The 27,262-nt window shown below is 55.1% G+C and overlaps 1 protein-coding gene across 4 annotated transcripts in view; it reads right to left on the bottom strand.

The window, feature by feature from the left end:
* The window catches only part of SYT7 (synaptotagmin 7), a 165,642-nt gene that overhangs the window by 66,126 nt on the left and 72,254 nt on the right, over positions 1 to 27,262 (bottom strand). For all 4 annotated transcript variants that reach the window (XM_039534809.1, XM_039534811.1, XM_039534810.1 and 1 more), the window contains exons 2-3: positions 17,903 to 18,006; positions 5,615 to 5,694 (exon numbers count right to left, since the gene is read on the bottom strand). In XM_039534809.1, coding sequence (XP_039390743.1) covers positions 5,615 to 5,694; positions 17,903 to 18,006 — 184 coding nt within the window. The remainder of the gene's footprint in view (positions 1 to 5,614; positions 5,695 to 17,902; positions 18,007 to 27,262) is intronic.

The raw sequence follows: 27,262 nt of genomic DNA, 5'->3' as shown, positions 1-27,262 counted from the left end.
GGAGAAAGAAAAGGGAAATACAAGAGAGAGAATCTGAATTCCTGCGAGGGGAGGAAGGAGAAAAAAAATCAACCCCCTCCCTCCCAAAACCAGAAAGAAGCCAGGTTAGAAAGGAGAGCAGCTCCGTCTCCTCCTGTGAAAGAAAAGCCACAGCGGTAGCAGCATCGGCCTGCCACACACATACACCCACGCACACACGGAGGGAGGATGGACTGGGGACAAACAGAGGAAGAGCATCAGAAAGACGGAAGCAGGCGCCTCCAGAAGCTGGTAGGAGAAAGAGAGAGAGATGGAGCGCAGGTTAAAGGAGAGTCCGCTGGACACAGCAACCTGGTAATGTCTCGCCAGGCTCCCTGCTCTGTCCCTGGGAACAGCTTCAAGGCAGTTCTCACCACATCCCAAGTATCCTGCCCCCTGGATGATGGCAGAACTGATGGCTCCAGGCATTCAGAAATCAGGAGGAACACCCTCAAAAACATGAGATTGGCCTAAAAATGAGGCAGTTTGGGAGTATTAGGGAGTCACGCTCTCAAGCTTTCTTCGCAACCATTACTGGGCTGGAAATGCACTGTAGGTGTTACCACAGAAGCTGAGATTCTCACAGACTCATGAGCCCAAGAGCTGGGGTCATCAGGAAAACACCCAGTTGCTCGAGACTCGCAATATAATCGCTAGAGCTGGCAATGGGGCAGTGCAAAATGTAGCCCCCCAGCATTGAGACAGTGGCAGAATCCACTACAGTCTTGGAGAACGACTGACATCTTTCAAGACACTGGAGGTCAGCATGGTGTGGGGAATGTCATCTTCAGACAAGGGGGAAATGAGCTGGCAGGACTCAACACCCAGTTCCCAAGGCATGGGAAGAGTTGGGATTTGGGGAATGAAAAGATTCTAAGAACATTTGATAAAGTTGGGAGTCAAGCTAGGGTGATGGTCCATCAGGATCTCCCCAGATTGGCCTCTGAGAGACACTGAGCCAGGACCATAGTCAGATTTGCTCAGCCATCACTTCGCGATTTGCTAGAAACTTGAGCTGGAGAGAGGAGAGGGACCTGGGGAGCAATTCAAGAGACACACAGGACTAGTATTTGAAACTAGCCACTAAAAACCTGAGAGGGATGGCAGATGAATCCACCAGGGGGTTCTTATTCCCTGTCTGTCTTCCACCTAGATAGGCATTGTCCATCACCAGGACTCATCTTAATACAGCAGAGGTGGAGAACCAAAAGCTAATAGCACCCTGCTCCAGATGTAGGGCCCCTCTCTAATCCAGAGCTACTGACACCTGCTCCAGATGTGCAGCCAGGATCCAGAGCTACCGACATTCTGCTCCAGTTGTGCAACTCCTCCCTGAAGGATCCAGGACAGATGAAACCCTGCTCCAGATGTGAGACCTCTCCCTGCAGGATCCACAGCTGACACCCTGCTCCAGATGTGTAATCCCTCCCTGCTGGATCCAGAACTAATGCCACTCTGCTCCAGATGTGAGACCCTCCTCTCCTAGAAAACCTGTACCAAGGGTAACCCTCTTGTCCCATCCTGCGGGACAAGGTCAGTCCCCACTTGGCGGTGCAGCGGGAGCCAGGGAGCGTGATTCAGCAGGGCGTGCACTGCGACTGCCTGGCTGTACATCTCCTCAGACTCTAAATAGGTCACTTCATGCCATGGACAGATCAGAGACAAGCCGTATCTACCCATCGCCTCCTGACTTCAGAGAGCCGCCAATGGCTTCCTGGTGCTCGACCTGAAGTACGTGGGATCCGACAAGCAGCACCTTTGAAGTCAAGTGGTACTGCGGCAAATTCATCAGAGACTTCAAAGGTCCCCGGCAGGCTGCATGCCTGCACTCAGCCCCAGCTCCCCTCATTAATTCCTCCAGTCCTCCTGCGGTTCTGGCATGAAACAGCCTCTCCAAACACACAGAGTGAGATGAAAGGCCGAGGAGAGGGAGCCGTGTGTGCCCTGGGGGCCACTGCCTTTAGCCTCGGAGCACAGGGCTCGCTCACAACCCGGTGGAGGGAAGGGGGAAAGGGAGAAAGAAAGTGGAGGGGAGGCAGGGAAGGGAAAAGAGGGAGGTGGGGAGAGAAAGAGAGAAGAGAGGGTGGAGGAGAGACGGAGAGACAAAGGCTCTCTGATTTGCAGCTCTCTCCCTCAGTCAGGGCCAGCTAGTTGGGCATCGGAGGTTGAGCTGTCTGGAGAGTCTCTTGTCACTGGCGTTGGAAGACCCACGAGGCTTCTGGGAAGTGACAGCTTTCGAGTCCCGAGGAGAGAGAGCGAAGAGTCTCGAGTGGGCGGCGTACCCCTTGGGGAGTAGGCAGACCCTTCCAGAGAGAGAGGGTGGAGTGTCTGAGGAGTGGATGGGGTGAGTGTCTGCGGTGTAGGATGGCATGTCTCAGGCTAGCTCTTTGTCCCCTGAGTGACTCCTCTCCTCAGGGGGCAGCCTGCACACCACTCCTCTGCGACTCATCACGGACCTCGCCTCTCATCACTTCACCCATCAGCGGGGTCAAGGACATCAACCAGGTCTGGAGCACGCAACAGGGCCACCATGTGGGCACTGCGTGAAGGGGCATGTTGCCCAAGGTCCCCTGGCCCACATGAGGACAGGCGCTGCCACCCTTGGACCTACGCTAGGGAAGATCCCATGCACCCAGGGACCCTCTGCGCACATACTTGATCCACCAGCCAGAGTGCCACAATAACTGCACCACTGGCAGGCCCATGGAGGGGCAGCCCTGGTCACGGCGGGTGAGGAGAGAGCTTGGCATGACGTAAACTCTGCAAGGCACCACATAGGCTTGGTGGCAGGAGGAAGCAGCCACAGGCCCACTGGAAGTGGCCGCTCCTCAGGAAGGCAGTGGAAGGCGACAGGCTCAGCCTGGAGGAGCAACAGACATGACAATGTCCCTCACCAGGCTGAAGTGCGTCAGTCATCCACCCATCCTTCCTCACAGGGCTGCCCCCTCCCCGGCGAGCTGCCCTCCCCCCAGCTGCGCAGGCCACGCAGAAGGGAACAGCAGGTTTCCAGGGCGGGTGTTGGGGGCGGAACAGGCAGAGGGCTGACCGATATCGCCGTCCAGGTGCAGGTGGGTAGGAGCCACCTAGGGCCCAGTCATAATCACATGGCCCAGTTCCCCTGAGGACCCATCTTACTGCCCCGGTGGGCACTGCCCTATTGCATAATGTTACAGCACCCCAGGCCCATCACTAGCCCTTCACACCATTTCTCCATCCAAGTGCACACGTCCTAGGAGCCCTCCTGCAGCACAGCCCAGTCACGCATTACAGCCCTTGGCCCCACATCCTTTGCAGAGCGGGTGTGGGGACTGCCCCATTGGCGTCTCTGTCTTTGGATGCTGCCTTGGCCTCTGAACAAAGAGAAGCACCGAGAAAAGTCCTGGCTTTTGCTGATATTCCACCAGAGCGCACCATGGGAGTGCATGAGAATGGGGTGAGACATCCTGGAGACAGCCGAGTGAACAGCAGGGCCCCCACTTGTTGTGAGACAGAGAGAACCTGAGGTGTCCCCTACCCCTGTAGGGCAGAGGGGACCCTGAGACGTCTCCCCTCCCTCTGTAGGGCAGAGGGGACCCTGAGGCACCTACCCCTCCCTCTGTGGGGCAGAGGAGACCCTGAGGCACCTCCCCCTCCCTCTATGGGGTAGAGGGGACCCTGAGATGTCTCCCCTCCCTCTGTGGGGCAGAGGGGACCCTGAGGCACCTCTCCCTCCCTCTATGGGGCAGAGGGGACTTCTGGGTGCTGAGATGTGAATAGAGAAGAATAAATCTCATTGTGGTTGGTTCAAGCCAAGCAGGCTTCTGCAGAAGGATGTGTCCAGCGGGGCTGGGATGGGGTGGGCATGAGAGCCCAGATTCAGTTGGTTTCCTCAATGGATGTCAATGTGGAGAGCAGCTAGGATCTCTGCCCCTCCATGTGCCCTGGCTGCCCTTTGGGGAACATGGGCCATGCAGGAAGAAGGAAGAACCAGGGGAACTAGCTGTTGCAGGACCTGGTCTTTTATAGCAGACCCTGGCTGGCAATTAACAGCCCCTGCGGGCATGATGCAGCATGATGGCCTAACAGCCTCACCAAGCCCTGCCACCATGGCTACAAGCCTGGCATGAGGGACCTGAGACCCTGGCTTTGCCCACCCTGAGGAGACAGCTCTGAGCACTCGCAGCCCTGGGGACAGTCCCCTGGGCTCCCAGGAGGTGGTTGCCTGCTGCCTGAGGGGGGCAGGGAGACATGAAGCCTGATCTGGCTTTGGTAGGCTCTGTTCTCACTCAAGGCTGGTGAACAGGAGCAGCACTGGAGTGTTTAGATAGGAGGGGGGTGTTGGGGCAAGGAAGAACAGTTTGTGGGTCGTGACTGGGTGCACATGAGGCAGTGGGGCAGTCTGAGGTTGGTGTCTGATCGGTGTGGGGGGCTGTGTGTGTCAGGGAGGTGTCTGAGCTAGGGGAGGAGATGGGGGTGTTTGGGGGTTAGGCAGCTGTGTGCCTTTGGAGAGGTGTGTGTGCTGGGAGTGATGGGTGAGAGAGTTTGGGGGTGCAGTGGTGGGCTAGTTTGTTTGGGAGCACAAGGGTGTATTTGGGGGTGGGGCTAAAAGAAGTATTTAGAGGTGCAGAAGTGTGTGGAGTCTCTGAGCATGGGAATATTTGAGGGTGCAGGAGTGAGGGGGTGGGATGGGATAGTCTGGATGCATAGGAGTGTGGGCAATGCTCTCGGGAGTGTTGGGGTGCAGAGGCATGGGGCTGTTTGAAGGCATCACGGTGTGGGAATGTTCAGAGTTTCTGGGTCTATGGATGTGTTTGTGGACATTGAAGGAATATGGGGATGTGAGGGTGTTAGTGGTGTGTTAAGGCTGTGTGGGAGCAGTGTGAATGGGGCACAGTCTGTGGGGATGTGCAGGTATTGGTGGGGTGTGGAGGCTGTGGAGGGTGAGGTGTATGGGGCACAGTGTGGGGGGATGTTTGGGTGTTGGTGGATTGTCTTGGCTGTGTGGGGGCAGGGTGTGAGGAAGTGTGGGTGTTGGTGGGGTGTGGAAGCTGTGTGGGGGTGGAGTATATGAGGCACAGTGTGTGGGAAAGTGCGGGTGTTGGTGGTGTGTTAAGGCTGTTGGGGGGCAAGATGAATGGAGCTCAGTGTGTGGGGATGTGCAGGTGTTGAATTGTCATGACTGTGTGTGGGCAGGTTGTATGGAGCATAGACTGTGGAGATATGTGGGTGTTGGTGGGGTGTTGGTGGATTGTCGTGGCTGTGTGGAGGCAGTGTGTACAGGGGCACAATGTGTGGGGATATGTGGGTGTTGGTGGACTGTCATGGCTCTGTGGGGACAGGCTGAATGGGGCTCAGTATGTGGGCATGTGTGAATGTTAGTGGGGTGCTAAGGCTGTGTGGGGGCAGGGTGAATGGGGCGCAGGTTGTGGGGACGTGTGGGTGTTGGTGGATTGTCATGGCTGTGTGGGGGCAGGGTGTACAGGGCGCAGTGTGTGGGGATGTGTGAGTGTTTGGGGTTCAGGAGTTCTCAGCTCCTGGGAAGCTGCCTGGAGCAGACCACTCCCCAGGGCAACACCTGAGGCTTTCATCCCTTCCCGCGCTGTCCCATGGCACCTACTTGATGGTTTTCTTTTCACTGCGCCCTCGGCTGGAATCCGGGGTCCCCACCGTCTCCAGGGAATTTTTATAACGTTTACCCTATGGGAAAAGAAGGGAGATAGGTCAGGGGGTAGGAGCCAAGAAGTTTCAGACTGAATTTTTGGACACAGGCTCACTTGTGCTAAAACCTGTGAATTGTCTGGGATTTGTTAATTTTTCTGAGGCCAGTCTGCCCACTGCGAGCCCCAGGTACCCGAGGTAATCAAACTCACAGTTTTCATTTGCTGCAGATCAGTTTTCTCCCTATCCATCTGGCTCTGATAGTGATTATGATATAAACACTTTGCTGGCTAATGTGATGGTAGCCACTTGACTTTCTTAAGGTCCCACAAGGAATCTGTGGCAGAGCCAAGAATTGAATCCAAGTCCCCCGCATCCAAGTCAAGTCCCCTAAACACAAAGCAATCTTCTCCCCCACTGACAGATAGCTATTTTAAAACAGCCATCTAATCAGGGAGACGAAACAAGATCATGTGACTTAAGTGCCCAAACTCCCCCACCCCACCCTGAATAATGTCTATTTAATGTGACTAATTCTTGAACCAACAGGTTGCCCATGAGGCCAACCAGAGCTTTCCCTGGTGCCATCTCTATCAGCACACTGTCTGCAGGGTGAGGGGAATGTGCAGCTGAAGATGGGTGCTGGATTTTGGGGGATGTTCATTGGATGAGGCCATGATTAAGTCTCATGTCACAGATTGTCAGGTATATTCTGACCTAGTTTTTGCTCCTTTGTGGCTTCCAGTTTGTCATTCACTTCAGCTGCCCACCTGGTTTTGCTTGGAAAAATCCTGAAATTGGTCAAACTCTCAACATTTCCGGTGTGTTTCCCTAGACATCTGAAACAGGCAGAGAGCATCATGGGAAAAGCATGCCCCAGAATTCTCCTTGCTTGGCCATCACAATGGAGCTCTTCCAAGGAGTTAGTTTGGCTGACCTGTGGCCCCCTACTGCTTCTGCTTAACGAATGCAAGACAGAGAGCCACAGTCTCCAAACCCAGCCTTCCTCCCGGCTGCCCCATCACATCCGCAGCAGGGGAGGAACAGCAATTTTAGGATTAATTGAACTTTAATTAATTAAGTTCACAGTAAAAAAAATACCCATGTCACAAGATAATGAAATGTGCATTTGTTCCTAATTGGGGCTTGATAATAAGGCCACTTGGTAGTGATTTCTGATGGCAGGTTCAACGTGCTGTGCGATTCCAGGGCAGACAAGAGCACAATTAGTGCTGATTAGCAAACAATTAGTGGATGACACCGTCCCACACAGGTGCAGGTAAAGGGCCCCCCCTCACAGCTCTGCGGGGAACCCACCTAAGAAAAGTGAGAGGCCGCCAGGGGCTTTTAAAGTCTCAGCTGCATGAAATATGCTGGGGGGCGGGGAAGAGGACAAGAAAGCAGCAAAGTTAGGGGGTGCTCTGGATCCAACAGGAGCTCTGGATTGAGGGGTGGGAGAAAACAGGACAGCACTGGGGGAGAGGAGGGGAAGGGAGCTGGCTCCAGGCACACAGATAGAGCAGGATGGGGCAGGAGAGAATTTGGATCTAGGTCAAGGTGGGGATGAACAGCAGAAGAGAATTTGGATCTGGATCAGGGCGGGACGACAGAGAGTGGCACAGCAGCAGATGTGCATGTGAGGGAATCTGGGTCTGGACTGAGGACGGGGGTGACAGTGGGATAAAACTGGTATGTTTGTGGGCACGAGGGTCAGCAATTTGGATCTGGAAAGGACTGGACTGAGGGGACAATAGAGAGTTGGAGAATGACCAGTCTGATCAGGGTAGGGGAAGGGATTCCATGGCTGGGGAGGGGTAGGCTACCCATGTGAAATGGGGAGTCAGACTGACTGCTCTCTCTCCCAAGGCCTTTCACCCCACCCGCACTGTCCCTGTGAGCTCTCCAGGCAGCCACACACAAGAATGGCTCACTGCGGTTAGTTGGGGGTAATCTGCCCACAAATTAAGAAAAAGCCTGGGGAGGATCACAAACGGCCTGTTAATCACCATGAGAAATGCAGCCCACAGGGGAAAGGGGCTCATTTACAGAGCCAAGGCAGTGCAGCTACTCCATGGCTAGATTGTGGTTTGCTTTTTCCATCCTAAGCCTCAGCCCCTCATCTCCCTCTGTGCCCTTCAGAAACACCTCCATTCTGCTTCTGCTTTCTCCCGTGTGGTCTCCTGGAAGAAGAGAGAGTTCTGGAGGTCACTCAGACAGCCACAAGGGGTGCAAATGGAGACGTTTTCCTCCTGATGTGCTTTTGGGAAGGCACCTCACCAGAAATGGCTTGGCCTAGAAACTCCAAGTGCCCTCCACAAGAGCACGTCCTTGAACATGCCCTAGAAGGCCAGGTGGTTAACTTCGGAGCCAGTCACCACGAACGTCTGAACTTTGGAGAACTTTGCCAGGACCCAGTTGAGCTGATAACTTTTGCCAACATCAGGCTGAATTCAGCATCTCCAGAGCTCTACAGCTGCTGGCAGAGCGTAAGGTCCAGCAGGTGAGCTCCTGTCTTTGCTAGCAGCACAACTCGGAGACTTTGTCACCTTCATCAGCCAACCAGCTTCGGTTTAAGCTGCTCCCTAGCCAGCCACACTCCCTCAGCCCAGCCGCTGCAGTTCAACAAGGCTGCAAATGCCCCCGGCCCAGCTCATGAGATCTCTGAGCTCCATTGTCCAAAAGGTCTAGGTTAGAGGAGGTTACAGACACGGCCAGAGCTGCCTGCAGCACGTGGAAACTCTGTCCTGGGAACCTCTCGTGTTCCAGGCACCCGTATGCTCTGTCGTTAAATGATGCAGGTTCCAGAACGGCGCAGACTCTGCCAAGAGCAGGCTGCAGTGTCCGCAGGCTCCATTAGTGGAACTGCTCAGGTGTGAAGCAGGTAGGGGCTCTGCCAGCATGGCCTCCAGTGAACTCCATTCATCAAAATGTTCCCATCCAAGGAGGTTTCAAGCTCAAGCCAGTGGAGTAGTTCTTTCCAGTGAAATGCTGAATACCAAGTACAGTGCCAGCTTGACACCACATTTAGGACTGTAGCAGAATATAGGGGTAGATCCCTGTCTGTGCCCCTGGGATGGTGCAAAGGGGAACAGAGCCATCAAGGAGCCTAATGACCATCCCAGCAGGATTAGAAGTGGGCACTTCAAGAGGTGTCTGGCTGTTGTTCATACTAGCTGGAGAGACGCATGAGTTAGAGGCAAGTGATTTAGGGTGGTTGGTACAAGGGATAACTGGTTGCCTTGGTTACAAAGGGATGGGTCTTTGGAGGAGGTCAAAGGAGATGCAAGTCACAGAGCAACTTCCACCGAATTCAATTGGAGCTGGATCTGCTTCCAGCTGAATCTGGCCTACATGCCAGTCTAGGACGGTTGTGCACACTCCCTGAGCTGAGCGAGACACATGACATTGCAGCTGCTGGGTGGGCTGAGAAGAGCTCTGGTATCTGACATGCTGGGACAGCCCTTGCGGGCTGGCTTCCCTTTCCTCAGTACGCACCTAACCGCCTTTCTGTCTTAGCTCATTTTGTCCTTCACGCGTTCCTCGCCCTGCTCCCCCCTTTGCCCATCGCATCTGCTTTTAGATAAGACAGCGGGGACTGGGCGAGGAACCTGTTTAGCTGGGGACAATCACTAGTGGGCACCTCAGAGGCAAGGATACAGGGAAACTGAGTCAGAGTGGGATAACCGCATGGCCATGGTGCCTTGTCAAGGGCAAAAAACTCCCCTCCACAGACACTGATGAGCAGGGCGCCGGTGCAGACCAGCGTGGGGACGAGATAAACCTGAACTGCTGGCCGGCACCCACTGCACTGTCAGTGCTCCCAGTCAGAGCGCCCCCTGCTGGGCCCAGGGAAGGCTGCAGCTCATCAGCTGTGACTCCAGCTGGTTGGATCTTGTGCATAAGGCACAGGATGGGGACGCAGAAGATCTGGATTAAATTCTTTATGCTGTGTGACTGTGGGGCAGGTCACTTCATCTCCCATGGGAGTTAGAAGCCTAAACAGCTTTGAGAGTCTAGGCCTCAGTGCCCCACCTGTAAGAGGGGATTGTGGCGCTCCCAGGATTGATTCGGGCTGTAAGCTCTTCAGGCCAGGCGCTGACTCTGACTCTGTGTCTGTGCAGCGCCTGGCAATGGGCCAGCAAGCTTGGTGGGGGGCCTCTAAGAGCTACTAGCACAGAGATAATAACGAATCCCAGAGCCTACTCATTATCTCCCCAACCCCAGGTACATCGCTGAGCTGAGCCAACCATTGCCCCAGGGCCAGGCTATGAGGTGTCTCCCCTTTGTCCACTTCCCTGCCCCTTTGTTCCATGCCCTCCTCCTCCTTCTCAGCCCTTCAGTCATTTCAGGCCACGGCCCGGGCTATGAAGGACCTGGATCCCTGTGCTGGAGGTGAAGCTGTGTCACTCCTCTCCGCCCTCCTCCTGCATTCTCCAAACTCTCTCTGTTCTCTGAGCCTTTCCCACTCTACCTCCCCCAGGTCAGCAGCATCAGGCCAGCCACGTGCTGAGGTAAGGGGGTCGGGGGAGCAGCTCACTCCTCCAATGCTTCAGTACAGGCTGGTCTGTGCAGCAGCAGCTTCACCCCTGCAGGAGCTAGGCAGGTGCTCACCGGTCAGTGCTGGCGAGCCACGTAGCTGACTCTGTTGGGAAACTCTAGTTGGGCAAGCCTGCTCCCTGTGTCAGGGAGACGGGGCCACACCCTCAGCTGGTGCAAACGTGTGCAGATCCAACAACTGCCATGCACCCGCTGGGGCTCTGGCTCATTGTGCTGTGGAGACGCGGTGCCCGGCTGGCCAATCCCTGGCTCCCTCGGCCAAAGGGGTGACTGCTCCGTCTGTCAAGGTCTGAGGGCAGCTGGGCATTGTGGAGTGGGGTGAGTGTCTCTGAGGGCAGGAGCCTGGGTCCCCAGGAACACAGGCTCAGCCACCCTCGCCTCCCCTCGGGGCAGCCTCATGCAATGGCTCCCATTACCGGAGTGCATGCCCACACGCTGCAGACGGGGGACTGACTGGCGGGGGAGAGGGAGCTCACACTTCAGGCTCTCCCAAAGGGCATGCTCTGCTGCGACATCCAGTATCTCTCTGCACAGGGGACAGGAGGGACTGGGGTGCAGGGAACTGAAAGGGGGCTCTGTGGGCAGGCTGCTGGACGGGGACAGAAGACAACCAGACAGGCAGGTCACACAAACCCTTGTGCCCAGCTGCCACAAGCCCAACAGGAGGAGTCAGCAACCTAATCAGTCAGGAGGCGGAAGAGAGGTGGAGGGTTCTTTGCCAGGAGTGCAATGGAGACGCTCTGTGACAGCCGATTTCCGCCACTGCTCCCTGGCACCTGCCCCACCAAAGTCACAGGGCAAGATGGGAACTTGATTTCCCAAACTCGGCCAGCAGGATGGAAGAAGCGCTCCCCCCACCCCCCGGGCCTCCTTCCTCCACTTCATCCCAACCCTTTCCTCAGATCCTGCCCCCCAGCCCAGTCTCTTCCACGCCCAGCACCTCTTCAAGGAGGCAGGGAATTGACAACCTGTGTCCAGCTCTTGGGTAGGGGGTGGAGAGCTGTGATTTCACCTCTGGGGCATGGAGGAGCCTGAAGGCACGCTGAATCAGAAGGGCAACCACATGCTAGCTACCATACCCTGGGATGTCTGCCAGGTTCGGCCGGACTGGCTCAGCAGCCCAGCTACAGAGTACTGCCAGGCCAGCGTGACTCAGAGCAGCCACAGCAAGCAAAGGAAGACCTGGCACAAGCCACTGGAGGACACAGCAACACTGGAGAACTGGCCGTTGTGGGAGCTCCTGGGTACTTCAGGCCCAGCCTCTCCCAGCAGGGGGCACTGTAGGGAGTGCTGGCTGTAGGGGAGCTCCCAGCTATTGCCGTGCTAGCCTCTCCCAGCTGGGGGCGCTGCAGGAAATGTAACAGGAGTCATACCAGAGGTTCCTAAATTGCGATCTGGGGAGCACTTGTGCATGGGCCATCAGGTAATACTGCTGCTCCTCGTCCTCCTTATTCAGTCGCATTAAATGAAGATAGAAACACATTCAATACGTTTCCTCAGGTCACTGCTCCATGGTGGGAGGGCTGGCGTTGCCCAGGGCTGTTGCCCCTGGGAGGGCAGGTGTCCCTGAGACAGGCTCAGGATGAAAATATGGGCCATGCTATGAACCAGGAGGGCAATCCCCTGGCCTTGATGCTGTGATTAGAGTAGCCAGACAGCCAATGGCCAGGAGGCCCTCACAGCATCTCTGGTTCCAGCCTCCCTGACAAGCCAGCTCTACAGGAGTGAGTGAGCCAGCAGCTGGCTGCGGACAGGCTGGGCATGTTTCAGCTGCGTTTGGGGAGGAGGTGAGAGGGTTTCACCTTCTTGCTTTTGCTTCTAAATTTAGCCCGCTGGAAGAGCGGACTCACTTGTTAGTAGTCTGTGCTGCTTGCGCTCCCCGGCGCGTGCATACTGACGGACTGCGGTGGCTGTGACCTTCCCTCCTCATCAGCTGCTGCTCCTGGTCCCCACGGGAGACTCCTGACAGGTGGCACATGGCAGCAGCGTCTGCATTAACTCTCATTAGCCCCGGAGAAGCTAGTGGACCTGCCAGAGCTCCTTCCCTTTAGCCAGACAGGACTCAGAGTAGGCGAAGCAGGGGGAGGAGAGCCAGTGGTCAGGTGCTGCTGCTGCTATAACACAGAGATACTTCTGAGCTGGCCCAGCTCTTCCTCCATCTCCCTTGGATTGGATGGAGGGGAGGCACTGCCCTGTGCTGCTGGCCAGGCAATGCTCTCTCAGCATAGCGGCTGGATGCCTGGGTGAGGGAGGAGGCCGGCTGGCTGGCAGATGGCGGTAACTATGGTTCAGGAGAGACAGGTAGATACATGGGCGGCTGGGGAGTGCCAGGAGACTCTCCTCACCATGGCATGGATCTTCGGCCTACCAAGGGGACCTGTTAGGGGCTGTGGCTCTGTGACCTTGGGAGAGGATTCCTCCCTCTGTCCTCAGTGCCAAGCCCAGCTACTCTGGCTTGGCACTGGTTGGGCATGGATTTGGCCCTGCAGCGCTTACGCAGGCAGAACTCTATTACCTTCCAGGGCACTGGCCTGGCTACTGGGAACAGGATGCTTCTGAGGGAGGGAGGGAGGGTGTTGGGGGTGGGAACAGTGGCAGAGTCTTCAGGACGAGGAAGTCACCCTTCACCGTAGGCAGCTGATCACTCCACGGCTCCCCGACCCCACTGAGCCAGCCACCTAGCTCCCTATCCCTTCTCGTTAACCTCAGGCAGCCTGGAGAGCTGGCCCCAGGCAGCGGCCAGGGCTGTCCTTCCCCTCCCAGTGAGTCCTTGTTTCTCTTGTGCGGCTGGCTGAAGTGTTTTTGAACCTGGCCCCAGGCCCAGTTACCACTGAACAGGGAGCTCTTCAATTCATCTCACTTCCTCCCAGACTGCCTGGTTTATTAATTTGGCTCCCGGCCGCAGGGCTTTACTTATTAATGTGGCAGTATTGCCGCTTAACTCCCTTGTTTGTGAATGTAAACATCCTCGGCCCTCCTCGACATTCCACACGCCAGCTTCCCCCGGCCATAAATCACGGGAAGCCAAACAGCCTGGATCCGGGCGGTGGGGTGATGGAGCCAGAGAGTTGGCAGATAGAAGCTGGGGTGGGGCTGCACTGATACCTGCTGGAGGGCTGGGGACGGAGAGCTGCCTGTGCGTGTGAAGGTGCAGCAGGGAGACGATCCTAGGAACGTTCCTCTGGAAGTACAGATGCTGTCTCCTTTTAATGCCAGTTTTAAAAAGAAGGTGCTATGGCTTTTTAATTGCTCCTGGTGCCCTGCCTCTCCCTCTTGGGCCCAGGCAGGCGGAAAGGGGAGGTGACATTATTTCTAGCGCGGTGTTTGTTGTTTGGAGAGTGAAAAAACCCCCAAAATAGCCGCCTACTTGACCCACTTTCCAATCTCAGCCGTGCACAGAGAGGCTTCATGGTGGAAGGAAACGAAAGAGAATGTGCTACTGAATCCTGGACAGGAGGGCACTGTGGGGAATTGGGACGGGTGGGGGCCGCAGGGCACTCTGGGAAATCTGGCCAGGCAGGGGCCACAGGGCATTGTGGGGAACTGGGGTGGGCGGGGGCCGCAGGGCAGTGGGGGCCTGCAGGTCCATTCATTAGCATCATTAGGGGATAACGCAGCAATGCTGTACAGCCTACCTCCCCCTGTGCTGTTCAAGCCAGTGCAGAGCCAGAGCGGAGCAGGAGAGGGGCCAGCTCATTACCATGCATCTCCAATATATATATTTATTTCGAAAACTTCCCTTTATGCTGTACAAACATTTTCACCCAAACATTTAATTATCACATCTTTGAAGGAGCAAAATAAAAGCTGCAGCCGCCGCCACCACAGAGCCTCACTCAGCAAATGCCTCTCCCGGCTGCGCTGCTGTCACTGTGGGATGGGACTCCAGTGGCCCCGGACACCAGTTTGCCCACACATCCGGGGGTGGCACCTCTACTAGCCCTCCCCTGTGAACTCCAACTGACTGCTCTTCTACCTGTTACTAACACCCCAAGTGGCTCCCCTTATCGCCCCACAGTACACCCCAAATTACCTCCTTTATGCCTCTCACTGCATACCCCAATGTGTCTCCATAGACATCTCATTGTGCACCCCTAATTAAACTCCTCTGCCCTGTACCCCAATTCCTCCTCTTACGCCTCATGCTGGGCCCTCAGTATCCGCCCTTCATTCAAATCATGTGCAGTTTTCTTTACACAGAAGAGGGAGCATCTTACCCCCCACTCTCATACCCCAGTTTGTTCCTGACCCCTGACACCCCATGAGCGCAATTAGATTTATTTAGTAGTGGTTTATTTTCATAACAAGCAACTTTCTTTCTGCTGGGGAATGTGAGGGCTGTTAGGAAAGTTACATTTTGTCACTCTGCTATTTAATTAACAATCTGAATGAATTAATAAGTAAAGGATCTTGCTGAGATTCCAAATTAATGAAACAACTGCTACCCCAATCAGAGGTGAATGGAAGAGCTGCTACTTCTCAGACAGACAAGTGCATTCTTAGAAATGGTAAGGTGGAAAATCAAGCCTTGATCATTTCCAAATTCAAGAGGCATAAAGAGCAGCATCAGAGAGTGTCTAAATGAAGCTTCTTATTCCCTGAGATTAAGCTTTGTTAGACCAGAACTAAGTCTGAAAATAAAGTGCCCTGTAAAATAATATTAGGGGAAAGTTACAGGTGTTTTAAAAACTCTCCAAACTCAGGAACAGCATGGTTAAATTTCTGACAGTCACCTTAACTCTGCCCCAGGATCCCTGCCCATCCTCTATCAGGGGCACAGTGGTTCTCAGCAGCTGTCACATGGAACTGAAGAAAGTCCCATGAGTACGAATTATCCAAATAGCACCTCCCAACCACGCCTCCTACACGGTACAGGGGAAGGGGGCTCTGTGAGGTATTAGGTGAGTGCTAGGGTGAACTGAGGGCAGAGATTCTTCAGATCCAAGCCCTGAGCCGGTGAGAGCCCTGATTCCATCAGCAGGCAGCACATAGCCAATGGCCAGCTGCTGATGCCATGTGCCAGATTTTGCAGGACTCAGGAGGTGGCTGGGCATGACACCCCCCGCCCCGGGTATATATGTGAGGGACTGTGTGGGGAAAGGCATGTGCTGGCTGAGGTGTGAGGAGGCTGCAAAGCCAGGAGTACCTGTCTCCTCCATGGGGAGAGGGGCAGAGGTACAGGCCCAGCTGAGATGGATGAGGCACCTGGGGATCGACAGCCAGCCTGGGGGAGGGTAGGCCTGGAATGTAGGGGGCAGCTGGAGACTCTGACCCTTCCAGGAAGGTGGGGAAACCACATGGGCCTCTCCTAGGGATGCCAAATTTCTAGTCGCACAAAACTGAACACCCTAGCCCCGTCCCTTCCCTGCGGCCCCGCCCCTGCCCTGAGGCCCCACCCCCACTCACTACATTCCCTCTCCCTCGGTGGCTTGCTCTCCCCCACTCTCCCTCACTGTCACTGGGCTGAGGCAGGGGGCGTGGGCTCCAGGATGGGGCCAGAAATGAGGGGTTCAGCGTTCGGGAGGAGACTCTGGGCTGCAGCAGGGAGTTGGGCTGGGGATGAGGGGTTTGGGGTGCAGAGGGGGTGAGGGCTCTGGGTTGGGGTTGCGGGCTCTGGGGTGGGGCCAGGGAGGAGGTGTTTGGGGTGCAGGAGGGGGCTGGGGCAGGGGGTTGGAATGTGGGCTTACCTTGGGTGGCTCCTGGTCAGCGGTGCAGCGGGAGGGCTGCACACGCTCAGGAAGTGGTCAGCAGGTCTGGATCCTAGGTGGGGGGCTCCATGCACTGCTCTCGCCCGCAGGCACTGTCGCTCCTCCCCAGCTCCCATTGCCATGGTTCCTGGTCAAGGGGAGTGCAGAACTGGTGCCCGGGCAGTATGTGGAGCCCCGTGGCCCCCCAGCCTAGGAGCCAGACCTGCTGGCTGCTTCTAGGGTGCAGCGCGGTGCCAGCCAGGTCAGGTAGGGACTAGCCTGCCTTAGTGCTGCAGCATCGCTGACTGGACTTTTAATGGCCCAGTTGGAGGTGCTGATTGGAGCCACCAGGGTCCCTTTTTGACCAGGTGTTCCAATCAAAAACCAGACACCTGGTCACCTTAACCTCTCCAGCCAGTGCAGGGTGCGGCAGGTGTGACCAAAGCCTGTTTGCACCGGAGTGTAAGGCTGGGCTCTGCTGATCATAGAATCATAGAATATCAGGGTTGGAAGGGACCTCAGGAGGTCATCTAGTCCAACCCCCTGCTCAAAGCAGGACCAATCCCCAGACAGATTTTTACCCCAGTTCCCTGAATGGCCTCCTCGAGGATTGAGCTCATAACCCGGGATTTAACAGGCCAATGCTCAAACCACTGCGGTATCCCTCCCCACGAATGCCTGGCCAATGTCTTCTCCTGGTCAGCTGTGTGCCTGGACTCCCCACGCATGCTGGCCTTGTGCAGGCCGTTAGTGTGGCGTGGGGCTCAGAGAAGCCTGACCTCCAGGCTCGGCCCTTTCCTTTGATCTTGATTGATTTCCCTGTCTTCAAAGGAAAACCCAGAGGTGCAAAGTGGGGCCTGAGAGGGGCCTCGGGGCTGGTCCCTCCTCAGCGCTCTGACCCTTCTGGCCTCTTCCAGGCAGGGGGACTGTAGATTTGTGTGTGTGTGTATGTGAGAGAGAGAGAGAACATGATCATTCCCATCACTGGGAACATGTCTATACCAGCTAAGGCAGGGGATCACACTGTCACGTTTGAGAACTCAAGCACACCACTGCATGGGCCAGGAAAGCATTCCTGCCCCGAATCCCCCATGCCGTCTGGGAAGGACTGGCCTTCCTCTGAAGAATTCAGGTACAGCTGGGAGAAGGATCTTGCTAGACCCATGGCTTGATCCAAGGTACGACACAGAGAGAGAAATGTAAAGAAAGGAAACTGCCAGGTGTTGTACCTGGTCGAGCCAGCCAACCACGTCAGCGACAGCATTGCACGGCACCCAGGCTTCTAGCAGCGAGATCCCTCCCTTACTGACTGCTCTGAGTTTGGGGCTGCCCCACATTCTGCAGGGAGCAGGGGGTGGCTGCTCTGAGTTTGGGGCTGCCCCACATTCTGCAGGGAGCAGGGGGTGGCTGCTCTGAGTTTGGGGCTGCCCCACATTCTGTGGGGGGTGGGGACGGATGACAGAGGACCTGCTGGCTGTGCTATATTCTAAGCTGTGGTTCAGAGGTGAAGGAAGCTGCAGCAGCTGAGGTGGGGGGGGTGTCTCCGGAGTGGGGGTGGTTCCACCCCTGTGCTCTGGTGAGGGGCTGGGTTGGGGTCCTACCATTACAGGTGAGGAATTGCTGGGGACTGTGGAGTCTCTGCTCTGGGCCGTGACTCATTCAGGAGACGCTACCCCAAACTCCCTCTCTGCTTTAAACCAGCGGCTCTGCCAGACCCTAGTCCTCTCTGGCCGAGCACTGGCCCTGGGCGGCTGCTCCTCTCTTGGCTGCCCTAGTTTCCCTGCCCTGCGTCTCATGCTGCTCTCGTTCCCCACAGTCATGGATGCTGCTGCTGCTGCGCAGATTGCCCATGCCGTATCCCGCGTGGTGTAATTAAATCCCTGCTGTTACCTGTCACCCAGCAGCCCCACCCCCTGCCTGGGGCAGCCTCACCCCCCAGCTGTTCCTAACCCAAACAACCCTCGGGCAGCAAGTGTCCCCCCCCCCCAAGTCATGGCACTTACCAGTTTGCGCTGGCACCACTGGCAGATCCCGCACAGGACGATGGTGACGCTAAGGCTGACGGTGATGATGGCTGAGACCAGGAGGACATCGCGGGAGGGCACTCCTGGCAAGAGGAAACCACAGGGTCAGGCCCCTTGGCGAGAGGGGAGAGCGGGCAGAACAGGGCTGGCAAGGGAGGGACACAAAGCTACCACTGGCCTGGTCTGTCCTGAGCCGAGCTCCCGGCACAGTCCCCGCAGGACGGTCCCAGGCACAGATGCTGGGGAAAGCTCAGCCTTCGGGGAGAAGGACAGGCAGCACGGGCAGAGCGCTGAGGATGGCAGTGGCCATGTGGTTGGTCAGACAGAGTCTGGACAGGTCACCGGTCACACATGGGAGCACATGGACCCACCCCACCTTGCAGCACTTGAACTCTGGCACCATGTCTCATGTCCCAACATGGTGCCCAATCCACTCTGACACCTGATGGTAACGTAGACCATCAGGGCCACCCCGCTGTGGCCTCAAAGGATGAGGTGTTACACCAAACACCTACCCAGGCATGCATCCAGACGCATAAGACGCCCGACAGCAAGATCCCCTCACCCTCACCCAGACGGAGGGAGCAGCATGGGACAGCCACCAGCGAGAGCCACCCAGACATGGTGCTACACGGGATGCCCAGCAATGAGAGCTGGTCCATTCTAACCCAGACAGAATGCAGTCTATATCAGAGCCATTGGCTCACAATTAGTTAGTGTATAAGGGCAGCACCTGCATTCCAGTCCAGATCAGGCTCCCACACTCTAAAAACACTCCCTGAGAACAGCCCCTGTCCAGAGAGTTTATAATCTCGGTTACACACATCCAAATACAGCACAACAGACTACGTCAGGTGTCAGGCCAAGCCAGGGCCCTGCTTGTTCGTGGATCTCACAAGACATTGTAGCCAGATACATCAAACCTCCTCTCTAGATCACATTGCAGTGGGATAGCCCATCTCCAAGCCAGACACCATGCACTGCATACAGGGCACGATAGTGAGGATTCACTCTGTCATTTGATCTGTTTATTTTCTAAAATGTGCCAGCCTGACGGGACATGGCTGACAAAGTACAATGGGGAAGTTCATCCCTGGGCAGCTTGAATTACGTGCCTCTCCAATCTACTGGAATTCTCTGGAGGAGTCAACTAACGAACGCAGAGATTCTGGGCCTGACAGTGTGTGTCATCAATAGGTAACAGAGTGTTGCAGTCAACCTGCCCTTCCCATATTTCTAAACAGCAGGAGGGGGCTGGCTAGACAGAAGGAGAGGGTGGAAAGGGTTGAGGACAACTGAACTAGTATATAAGGGAGGCATGGCTGATGGGCTTTCAAAAGAGTTGTGACCAAGCACATCACAAGATGTTTTAAGGAAATTACCGGTAAGTCATCACAGGGTGAAAGGTAATCTGTCCTGGATTAGAAACTGGGTTAAAGACCAAAAGCAAAGGGCAGGCACAAATACTCTCTTTCTGACACGGCTAACGGTGTCATGCTTCAATGTCCCATCCACTGGTAGGCTGCCTGGCTGAAAAGTGAAGCAGCAAAGTCTGCAGCTGCCACGGCACTGATTTAATTGAGTGAATACTAGCAGAAGCCGCAAGGAAGGGTTCAGTGAATCTAGGAGATTAGGGCAAGGCAACGGGCTATGAAATTCAGCGGAGATAAGTGCAGGATAATGCATGTTGGAAGGAACATTTTGAACTACTCCTACCCCGTGATGAGCTCTAAATTAACCATAACCACTCAGGAAAAAGGCTGAGGCGCCATCGCAAACATTTCAATGGGAACCTCTCAGTGCGCAGTGGCAGGCAGGCAGAATTGCAAACAAGATGTTTAGGCAGGAAAGGGATAAAGGAAAAATAGAGTATAAAAGTGCAGCTATTCTAACACCGCTCTGTACATCAGTGATGTGCCCTCATCTGGAATACTGTGTGCCACTCTGGGTGATCTATCTACCCACCTCAATCGTAGCCATCTATCACCAAACAATACAGCATCTAGACCAGGGGTAGGCAACTTATGGCACGTGTGCTGAAGGTGGCACGCGAGCTGATTTTCAGTGGCACTCACACTGCCCGAGTCCTGGCCACCGGTCTGGGGGCTCTGCATTTTAAATTAATTTTAAATGAAGCTTCTTAAACATTTTAAAAATGTTATTTACTTTATATAAAACAATAGTTTAGTTATATATTATAGACTTATAGAAAGAGACCTTCAAAAAACGTTAAAATGTATTACTGGCACGCGAAACCTTAAATTAGAGTGAATAAATGAAGACTCGGCACACCACTTCTGAAAGGTGGCCGACCGCTGACCTAGACCCTTCCAAAAGGATATTGCAGAAATAGAAGCGATCCAGAGAAGGACAATGGAAATGATCTGATGCATAGAAAAACTTCCATGTGCATAGAGATTACAAGGATTAGGACTGTTTGGTTTAGAGAGGAGGTGAATAAGAAAAGACGTGCCAGAGGTCTATAAAACGATGAATAATACAGACAGGATAAAGTTGGTGCTCTCACTCGCCTTGACTAGGGCAGATCCAATTTAGTTAAAAGGCAAGACATCTAAAGGTAACAAAAGTAAATACCTTTCTATACAAAGTGTAATTAACCTGTGGAACTCCTTGCCACAAGCTGTCAGGAAGGACAAGAGCTTAGTAGACTCCCAAAAGGATTAGACGTGTATATGAATATTAAGCATCTCCACAGTTACACCAGCTGTGATACAAATATATGGTGAGAGGCGTCAAATTCTATCCTTGAACGATTCTCATGGGCACTTCCCAACCCAGTAAAGAGCATGTGAACCTGCTCCCCTCCCATCGGCTATCTCCTAGCTCCGGCTCCCCTCCCCTATTGATGATCATACAACTGTTGCCCTTATTCACATGGAAGAGTCCCATTCAGAAAGTATTTCATGTATTTTTAGCTTTTTAAATTGTAACTTAGCAGCTGGCAAACAAGGAGGAAGAGCCAGCTCCCAACAACAAGTGCTGGGAACCCAATCCCTCATGTTTCAAGACCCAGGCTCTCCACTATCAGCTTGGGGCTAGGAAGAGACCTCCGCTATGGGCCACTTAGTGTGCAGCAGTCCATTCGGGGGGAAGCACGTGGAACTGAGCGCTGCTGACACAGCACAGCTGGCTAGAGGCACTGCTGACCTGGTATTTGGCAGGCCATGTGCTGCTAGGTGAGTCACCTCTAGTGCAATGGATTTACACCAGGCAGGGTCCTATTAATTTCATTGCTGGTCACGGTGCATTCCCCTAAGTGACAATACATCCCGGGGGAGGCCTGCCACAGCATCTACGCTGCATCACTCCAGTCTCATTGCAAATGGGCCTGATTACTCGGCTGCGTTGTCTGGGCTCTCCCTGAAGGTTGGCTTTGGGGAATGAGTCACTTTTGTTTACTCAAGCCTGAAAGCTGGATTCTCCCTGTCTCCTGAACCCTTCCATTATCTCCCTTATTGCTTCCCCTTTAGGAAACGTCTGCGAGTGGAGGTGGGGCTGGGAGAAGAGGCTGGAAGGATGCCCAGGCCCAAAGTCAGACATTTCTCCCCTCACCAGGCAAGGTCTATATAGCCTGGCCCACAGCAATGCAAGCGCCCCCGACTGCCCCACTAGCTAGCCTGGCCTCGGAGCAGGGATGGAGAGGGCAGAATCCCTGACCCATGTCAGAGGGCTGTCTCTGCCAACAGAAGTGCCAGTTGCCATGGTGCCCTTAGTGGAGCCCTGACCCTCTGCTATAAGCCTAGGCCTGATTGGACCTAGGGGTGGAGGCTCTGCACCCCATTCTACATCTTCTGAGCTATTCAGTCTCCCCAGACCTTGGGGCCCGTGAGAGCCAGCGACCTTACAGCAAAGGGCTTTGTACTCCAGGTCTCCTCTTGATGGTCCTCCCCCATTGGGTGATTGACATTCCCATTGTAGGGAAAGGCTGCCTGGGCCCAGCAGGGTGCCAGCCCAGCACTGCAGGATCGATGCTGACAAGGGAGAGCGAGAAAGACCTGGGCAGCCATGGGCATTGACACACTCCCTGGGAGCCCACAAGAAAACCAGGTGACAGCGCAAACAAATCCCAGTTGGGTGCCTGCTAGTGAGCTAGGCTGGGGCCACAGATCTCTGTGCGTGCGGGTGTGTGAAATGGAGAGCCTTACACGTGTAGCCCCCCCGCCATGATACTGACCGACCATCCCAACCTCACTGGGCCCACTCGTGCAGCGCCAACACAGGGAAAGCTCCTGTTCAGGGGCGGCTCTACAAAGTAGGCTGCCCCAAGCCGGGTCCCCTGTTCCCGCGGCTCCGGCATCCTGGGAGGGGCGATGAGCTGGGAGCTCTCCCCGGCCTGCGCAGGTCCACCAGGCCACGCCGGGGACGCAGCGCCGGGCCGTGCCTGCGCTGCCGCGGCGGCGCGCCGCGGGGGGGGGGGGGACCGCGGCGCCGCGCGGACTGCGGCCCCCGCGTCGTCCGGGCCCGGTGACCCTGCGCCGCCATGGGGCGGAGCGAGCCCACGGGGGCCGCGCGCCTCCCCAGGATGCCGCCCCAAGTGGGCGCTTGGCCCGCTGGTGCCTAGAGCCGCCCCTGCTCCTGTTGACGGGAGCTGGACTTCTGGGTTGATTAGAGGCTACAGGATTTGGCACACAAGCACAGCTGGAGACACACCTGTCTCTCCCCACTTGAGGGTTGCTCCCTGCAGCTCCTTGCCCACGCCTTGTCCTGTGTTCAGATCCCTGAGCAACAGAGGGGGCGGGGGGAGAGGTCACAGCACTTTCTCGGGGAGGTCATTCTGCGGCCTAGTAACACACACTTCAGGCGCTGTCCAAATAATCATCAATGCTAATGAATAATTAATCGCTGTAATAATAGTCTATTAATAATTCATAGAACCATACACATGCCACTCTTAGGCGCTGGCTCCTGAGGCCCAGCCAAACATCAGCTCCACTCCTTGCTATCCCATGAGACCCACCTCAGAGCTCTGTCTCATGCTTTGTCACGCAGGGTGACCCTGGGCCTCCCACTCACTGGGGGTGTCTATGAAGTTGGTCCCACATGCGCCATTGCAGAGTGGGAGGCTCCACCCTCGCTTGCACCCCATTCTCCCGGCTCCTGCTCCCCTGCTCCCACCCACCTGCCGACGCACGCTGCAAACTACACGCCTCAGCCCCGAGAGGGAGCAGGGCTGACGGCAGCGCTGGACCCGCCCTGTGTAACTGGTCTGCCAAGGCAGTGGCAAGGTGGGGAAGCCTGCACTTGCTTAGTGTGCTCAGCAGGGGTGGGGGAGCCAGTCACTGGCACAGCCCCCTCTGCTCCTGTAGGGGACGATCAGCAGGAACACGGACAGAGATTCCTCCCAACCTCAGATCAGGCACAGAGCCTAAGACTAGCCTCCTCCAACCCAATGGCAAGAACACAAAGGAGAATGATCTCAATAACACAGAGCCATGACCCCCTTTCCCCACCCCCTGTAAGTCGTCAGACCCTGGGATGCTGCAGGTTTCCTAGGGGCATGCCAGATTCCAGAGCTGGCCAGGGCTGAGCCGCATGATCAGATAGTCACATTCATGGAGGAGGGACCAGGGGTAGGACACCAGTAGGGTGACCAGATAGCAAGTGTGAAAAATCGGGACAAGGGGTGGGGAGGAATAAGGGCCTATATAAGAAAAAGCCCCAAATATCAGGACTGTCCCTATAAAATTGGGACATCTGGTCACCCTAGACACCAGGCAGGTCTGCAAGGAGTATACAGAACAGTCGGGCTGCTCCTGCAATATCTCGCTGTGTTCTCCGCTTGCACAACCGCACATCCCTCTGGTGTTTACATACCCTCCCTGTGTCTGTCTGCTGCATCGTGCCTCCATGGGCAGGAGAAAAGACAGCCTGGGGATATGACGCCTTGCAGGCGGGCCGGTTGGTTCTCCCAGGCACAGCCAGGATGAGGTGGGTCAATGCTTGATCAGGAGACCTCAGACAGTCAGATGCCAGATTGTGGCTAGACAGGCCCCATGGAGCAGCGGCAGGCTGCCCGAGGCAGTGCGGCTGGCTGGTGACACAGAACATGACACTTTTCTCTTGGAGTCTGTTGTAAGCTAAAGTCCCAGCACGGTGCTAGGGGAACCTGTGCAGCTGGAGATACTGGGCTAAACCAATTACTGATGCAGCTTCAGGGACTTCTCAGGGGAGTTACCCCATGGTGAAATCAGATCAACTGGAGGAGTAAAGGTCAGCGTTCCGGCCTCTTGTGGTCACCAAAGCTCCTCTACAGAAACATGCCCAGAAGAGCCCTCAGGTCCTGGCCAAATTCCAAAGCCAAACAAACTCTCCCCAATCAGGGTAAAGTTCCTCTGTGCAGGAAACAGAGCTTTCCTGGGGGCCAGTCCCAGCCCATGGAATGAACTCCCCCAGGAACGAAGGACCACCCCAAACCGCCCCCAGCTTCCGCTCCAAGTGCCAGGTGCGTTTCTTTGCCTTTGCCTTCTCTGACATAAATACAGAGCAGCATGCACATGGAAAAACCCCATCACACAGGACACTCCCCTGCACACACACTTGCCCCTGGGGAGAGAACAAACATGAGACACGTTAGTCACACTGGGTAATGCACGATTGGAAGGCGCTCGGACACTCCAATGAGCACGGTAGAGGAACCTCAGGGAAGAGAAAAGAACTCTGTTTCCTTGCAGTTACAACCCCAGAACACAGATACTCAACCTTTTCCATACCGTGACCCCAGCCTACAACACAAAAAATTTCAGGACTCTTCTCCCCTGCTTCCATCTAGCCATAAAGAAATGGAGGGTTATTTAGTGATCCCCTAAAACCTGTTGGGAGTCCAGATACCCAGGATAGAAAATTCTTTTCCACCTCCTGTCTCTCACACTGTTATGCTGTGGAGAAACAGCTGCCTTTTCCCACCACTGAGGTGGCTGCATTTCAGCCGAGAGCAAGTGACCCCTATTATAATTCTACTTGCCCCAGCTCCCTGAGGAGACTTCCTGTGCTTTGAGGTTCTTAGAGGAAAGTGCTGTGGAAGTGCACAATGAAACAGGGATGATCTCAGGTGAGACTTGGGCGCAAACGGCGGGGGGCCAACTGGCTGCGCAGCTTTGCAAATGCTCCCAGCTTTCCTCCAAAAGAAATGTTTCTTCTAACGTGTCGAAGGTGAGGGGGAAGCTTTAGCTGAAGGAAACGTCCGACCAGTAACAGAGGTTGCATTCCTAGAACACTCTCCAAAGATCCCACGTGAGTGTCACAGCCCTGCAGGCGAGCATTATTCTCCCCATTTTATGGATGGGGAACCAGAGGCAGAGATAGTGAAGTGACTTGCCCTGGCTCATACAACCAGCAGTCTTACAGCTGGATCTCATCGCTCTGGGCCTTATTTGGACATCGGAGACAGTGGACACAGAAGCTAAATTAAGTCACACTGGAAATTGGGTTAGGAACCATTGGCTCAGCTTTCTGAGAGAGGTGGGGGATTCTCCATCATTCAAAGTCTTTACATCAAAACAAGACATACTCCAGCTCAATCAGTGGTTATGAGCCAGACGTTGTAATCACTGAGGGATGTTCTGTGGCCTGTGACTCACAGGAAGTCAGACTAGATGGTCTTTTCTGGCCGTAAAATCTATTAATCTACCTGCATCGACGCCGATGGGGTCTCTAGGGTGCTTGACACTAGTGAATGTCGGGTCAGTAGCTACCTTCCTCCTGCAAGCCTTGGAGTTTTTAAATAAAGCTGGATTTTGAGTGATCTGAGCCCTAAAAAGAATCTGACAAGTATCTTCCCTGGTGACAGCTTTGTCCCCACACATTTGGGTCTCTTAAAACAGCCTCAGGGGGTTTCAGCAGGCGACACTTTAATGACTCGCTGCTGCGCAGAGGGACAGCAGCACAAACTCCAGCCCAATGGGGTCACTCTTCCTGGCACTCAGAAGTGGGGTCTGCAAAGGGAAACACCCCACAGCCGTAAGCTGAGCGCCGTTCATAAATCACTGGGGATGGCTGGCATTTGTTGCAGGGCTCGGAAGGAGACGAGGAACAAAGTCACTGAGCTGCTCACAAAAAGGTGGAATTTATCATTCAAAACAGCCACTCTCCCGGTGCACTGGAGAGCAGCCAGGACCGGGTCCCTCTCCAAACAAGGATGTGAAGGGTGATGCTGGCATTGACCAACCGGAGACCTACACATCAGTGCTGGGAACAGAGGGGGGAAACTAGCACAGATGGGCCAGGGCTGATTTTCAAATGTGGCTTTGGAATCCCACAGCTGGGCATCGGCAGCATCCATCATCAGCATCTGTTAGGGGCTCAAATGCCTGGCTGAAGTCGCCCAAATGTAAGCAGGAGCTGGGCTGGAGTCCTGCTGAGGTGCTCAGGTTTGAAAACTGCAGAGGGACAAATTCCTGCCCTTCACTACACCTTCCCCCCTACTGCAATCAATGCCCCGGTCCTGAGACTCACCATCCTGGAGTGCCCCCCTCACAGGAAGACCCAGCACTGTTGCACTCTGCCTCAGTTTCCCCACAGCTATCTTCAGCCTCCTCTAGCCACAGAGGTGACTTGTTACAGTGTCTTTGTTCTCTGAACAAAAGTCCAGCCCACCCAGGGCATCCCCGTCCCAAACACACACAACACAAAGTCTTTGCCTTAGTCTCCACCATAGCCCAGCCCCTGCTTCCCCAGGGGTCTGTCTTCTCTCCTCTGATTCAGGCACTCTTCTGCCCACCCTCTGGGCTCAGCTTTCACCCTGCCTGGGTCCTTTCTATCTCCCTCCTGGGCTCCTCTGGGTTGCTCTCTGCCCTCTCTTGAGCAGCCACTCCCAGATCCTGACCTGGAGTCTCCCACCCTCTGCAAGCCTCATCACAGCCCTCTGCTGTCCTCTCCAGCCAACTCTCTACCGCTTCCTCCTGGGTCTGACACCCAACACAGGTGTAGCAGGGCAGGGCTAATTAACAGGGCTGCCTGGCCCAGGGCTTCCTGGCCCTTAAACGAGTGGGCTGCCTTGTTCCAGCCTCACATACCTGCCCTCCACTGCACCTCTGCACTCCCTGTGGGGGACCATTCTGACCATCAAAGCTGACCTTTGCATTGCAGAGCCCAGAGAGTTTCAGCGAATCCCACCTCAAGCCCATAGCTCCTGGCTGAACTAGGGAGACGCCCTCGTTTTGCTTTAAGGACTTCGAGCCCCATGTCCCAATGCAAATTGTTCCCATGATTCATTACCCACCTCCAGCACCCAGGGTTAAAAATCTGCACATGTCTAACCTGAGTTTGTCTGCACAGGTGTGGCCGAACCCTAGCAGATGCCCTCCCTTAGCACTCAGCTGG

Source organism: Mauremys reevesii, linkage group 4 (genome assembly GCF_016161935.1).
Source record: "Mauremys reevesii isolate NIE-2019 linkage group 4, ASM1616193v1, whole genome shotgun sequence".
Taxonomy (NCBI): Eukaryota; Metazoa; Chordata; order Testudines; family Geoemydidae; genus Mauremys; species Mauremys reevesii.
This window is presented reverse-complemented; position numbering and strand designations above follow the sequence as displayed.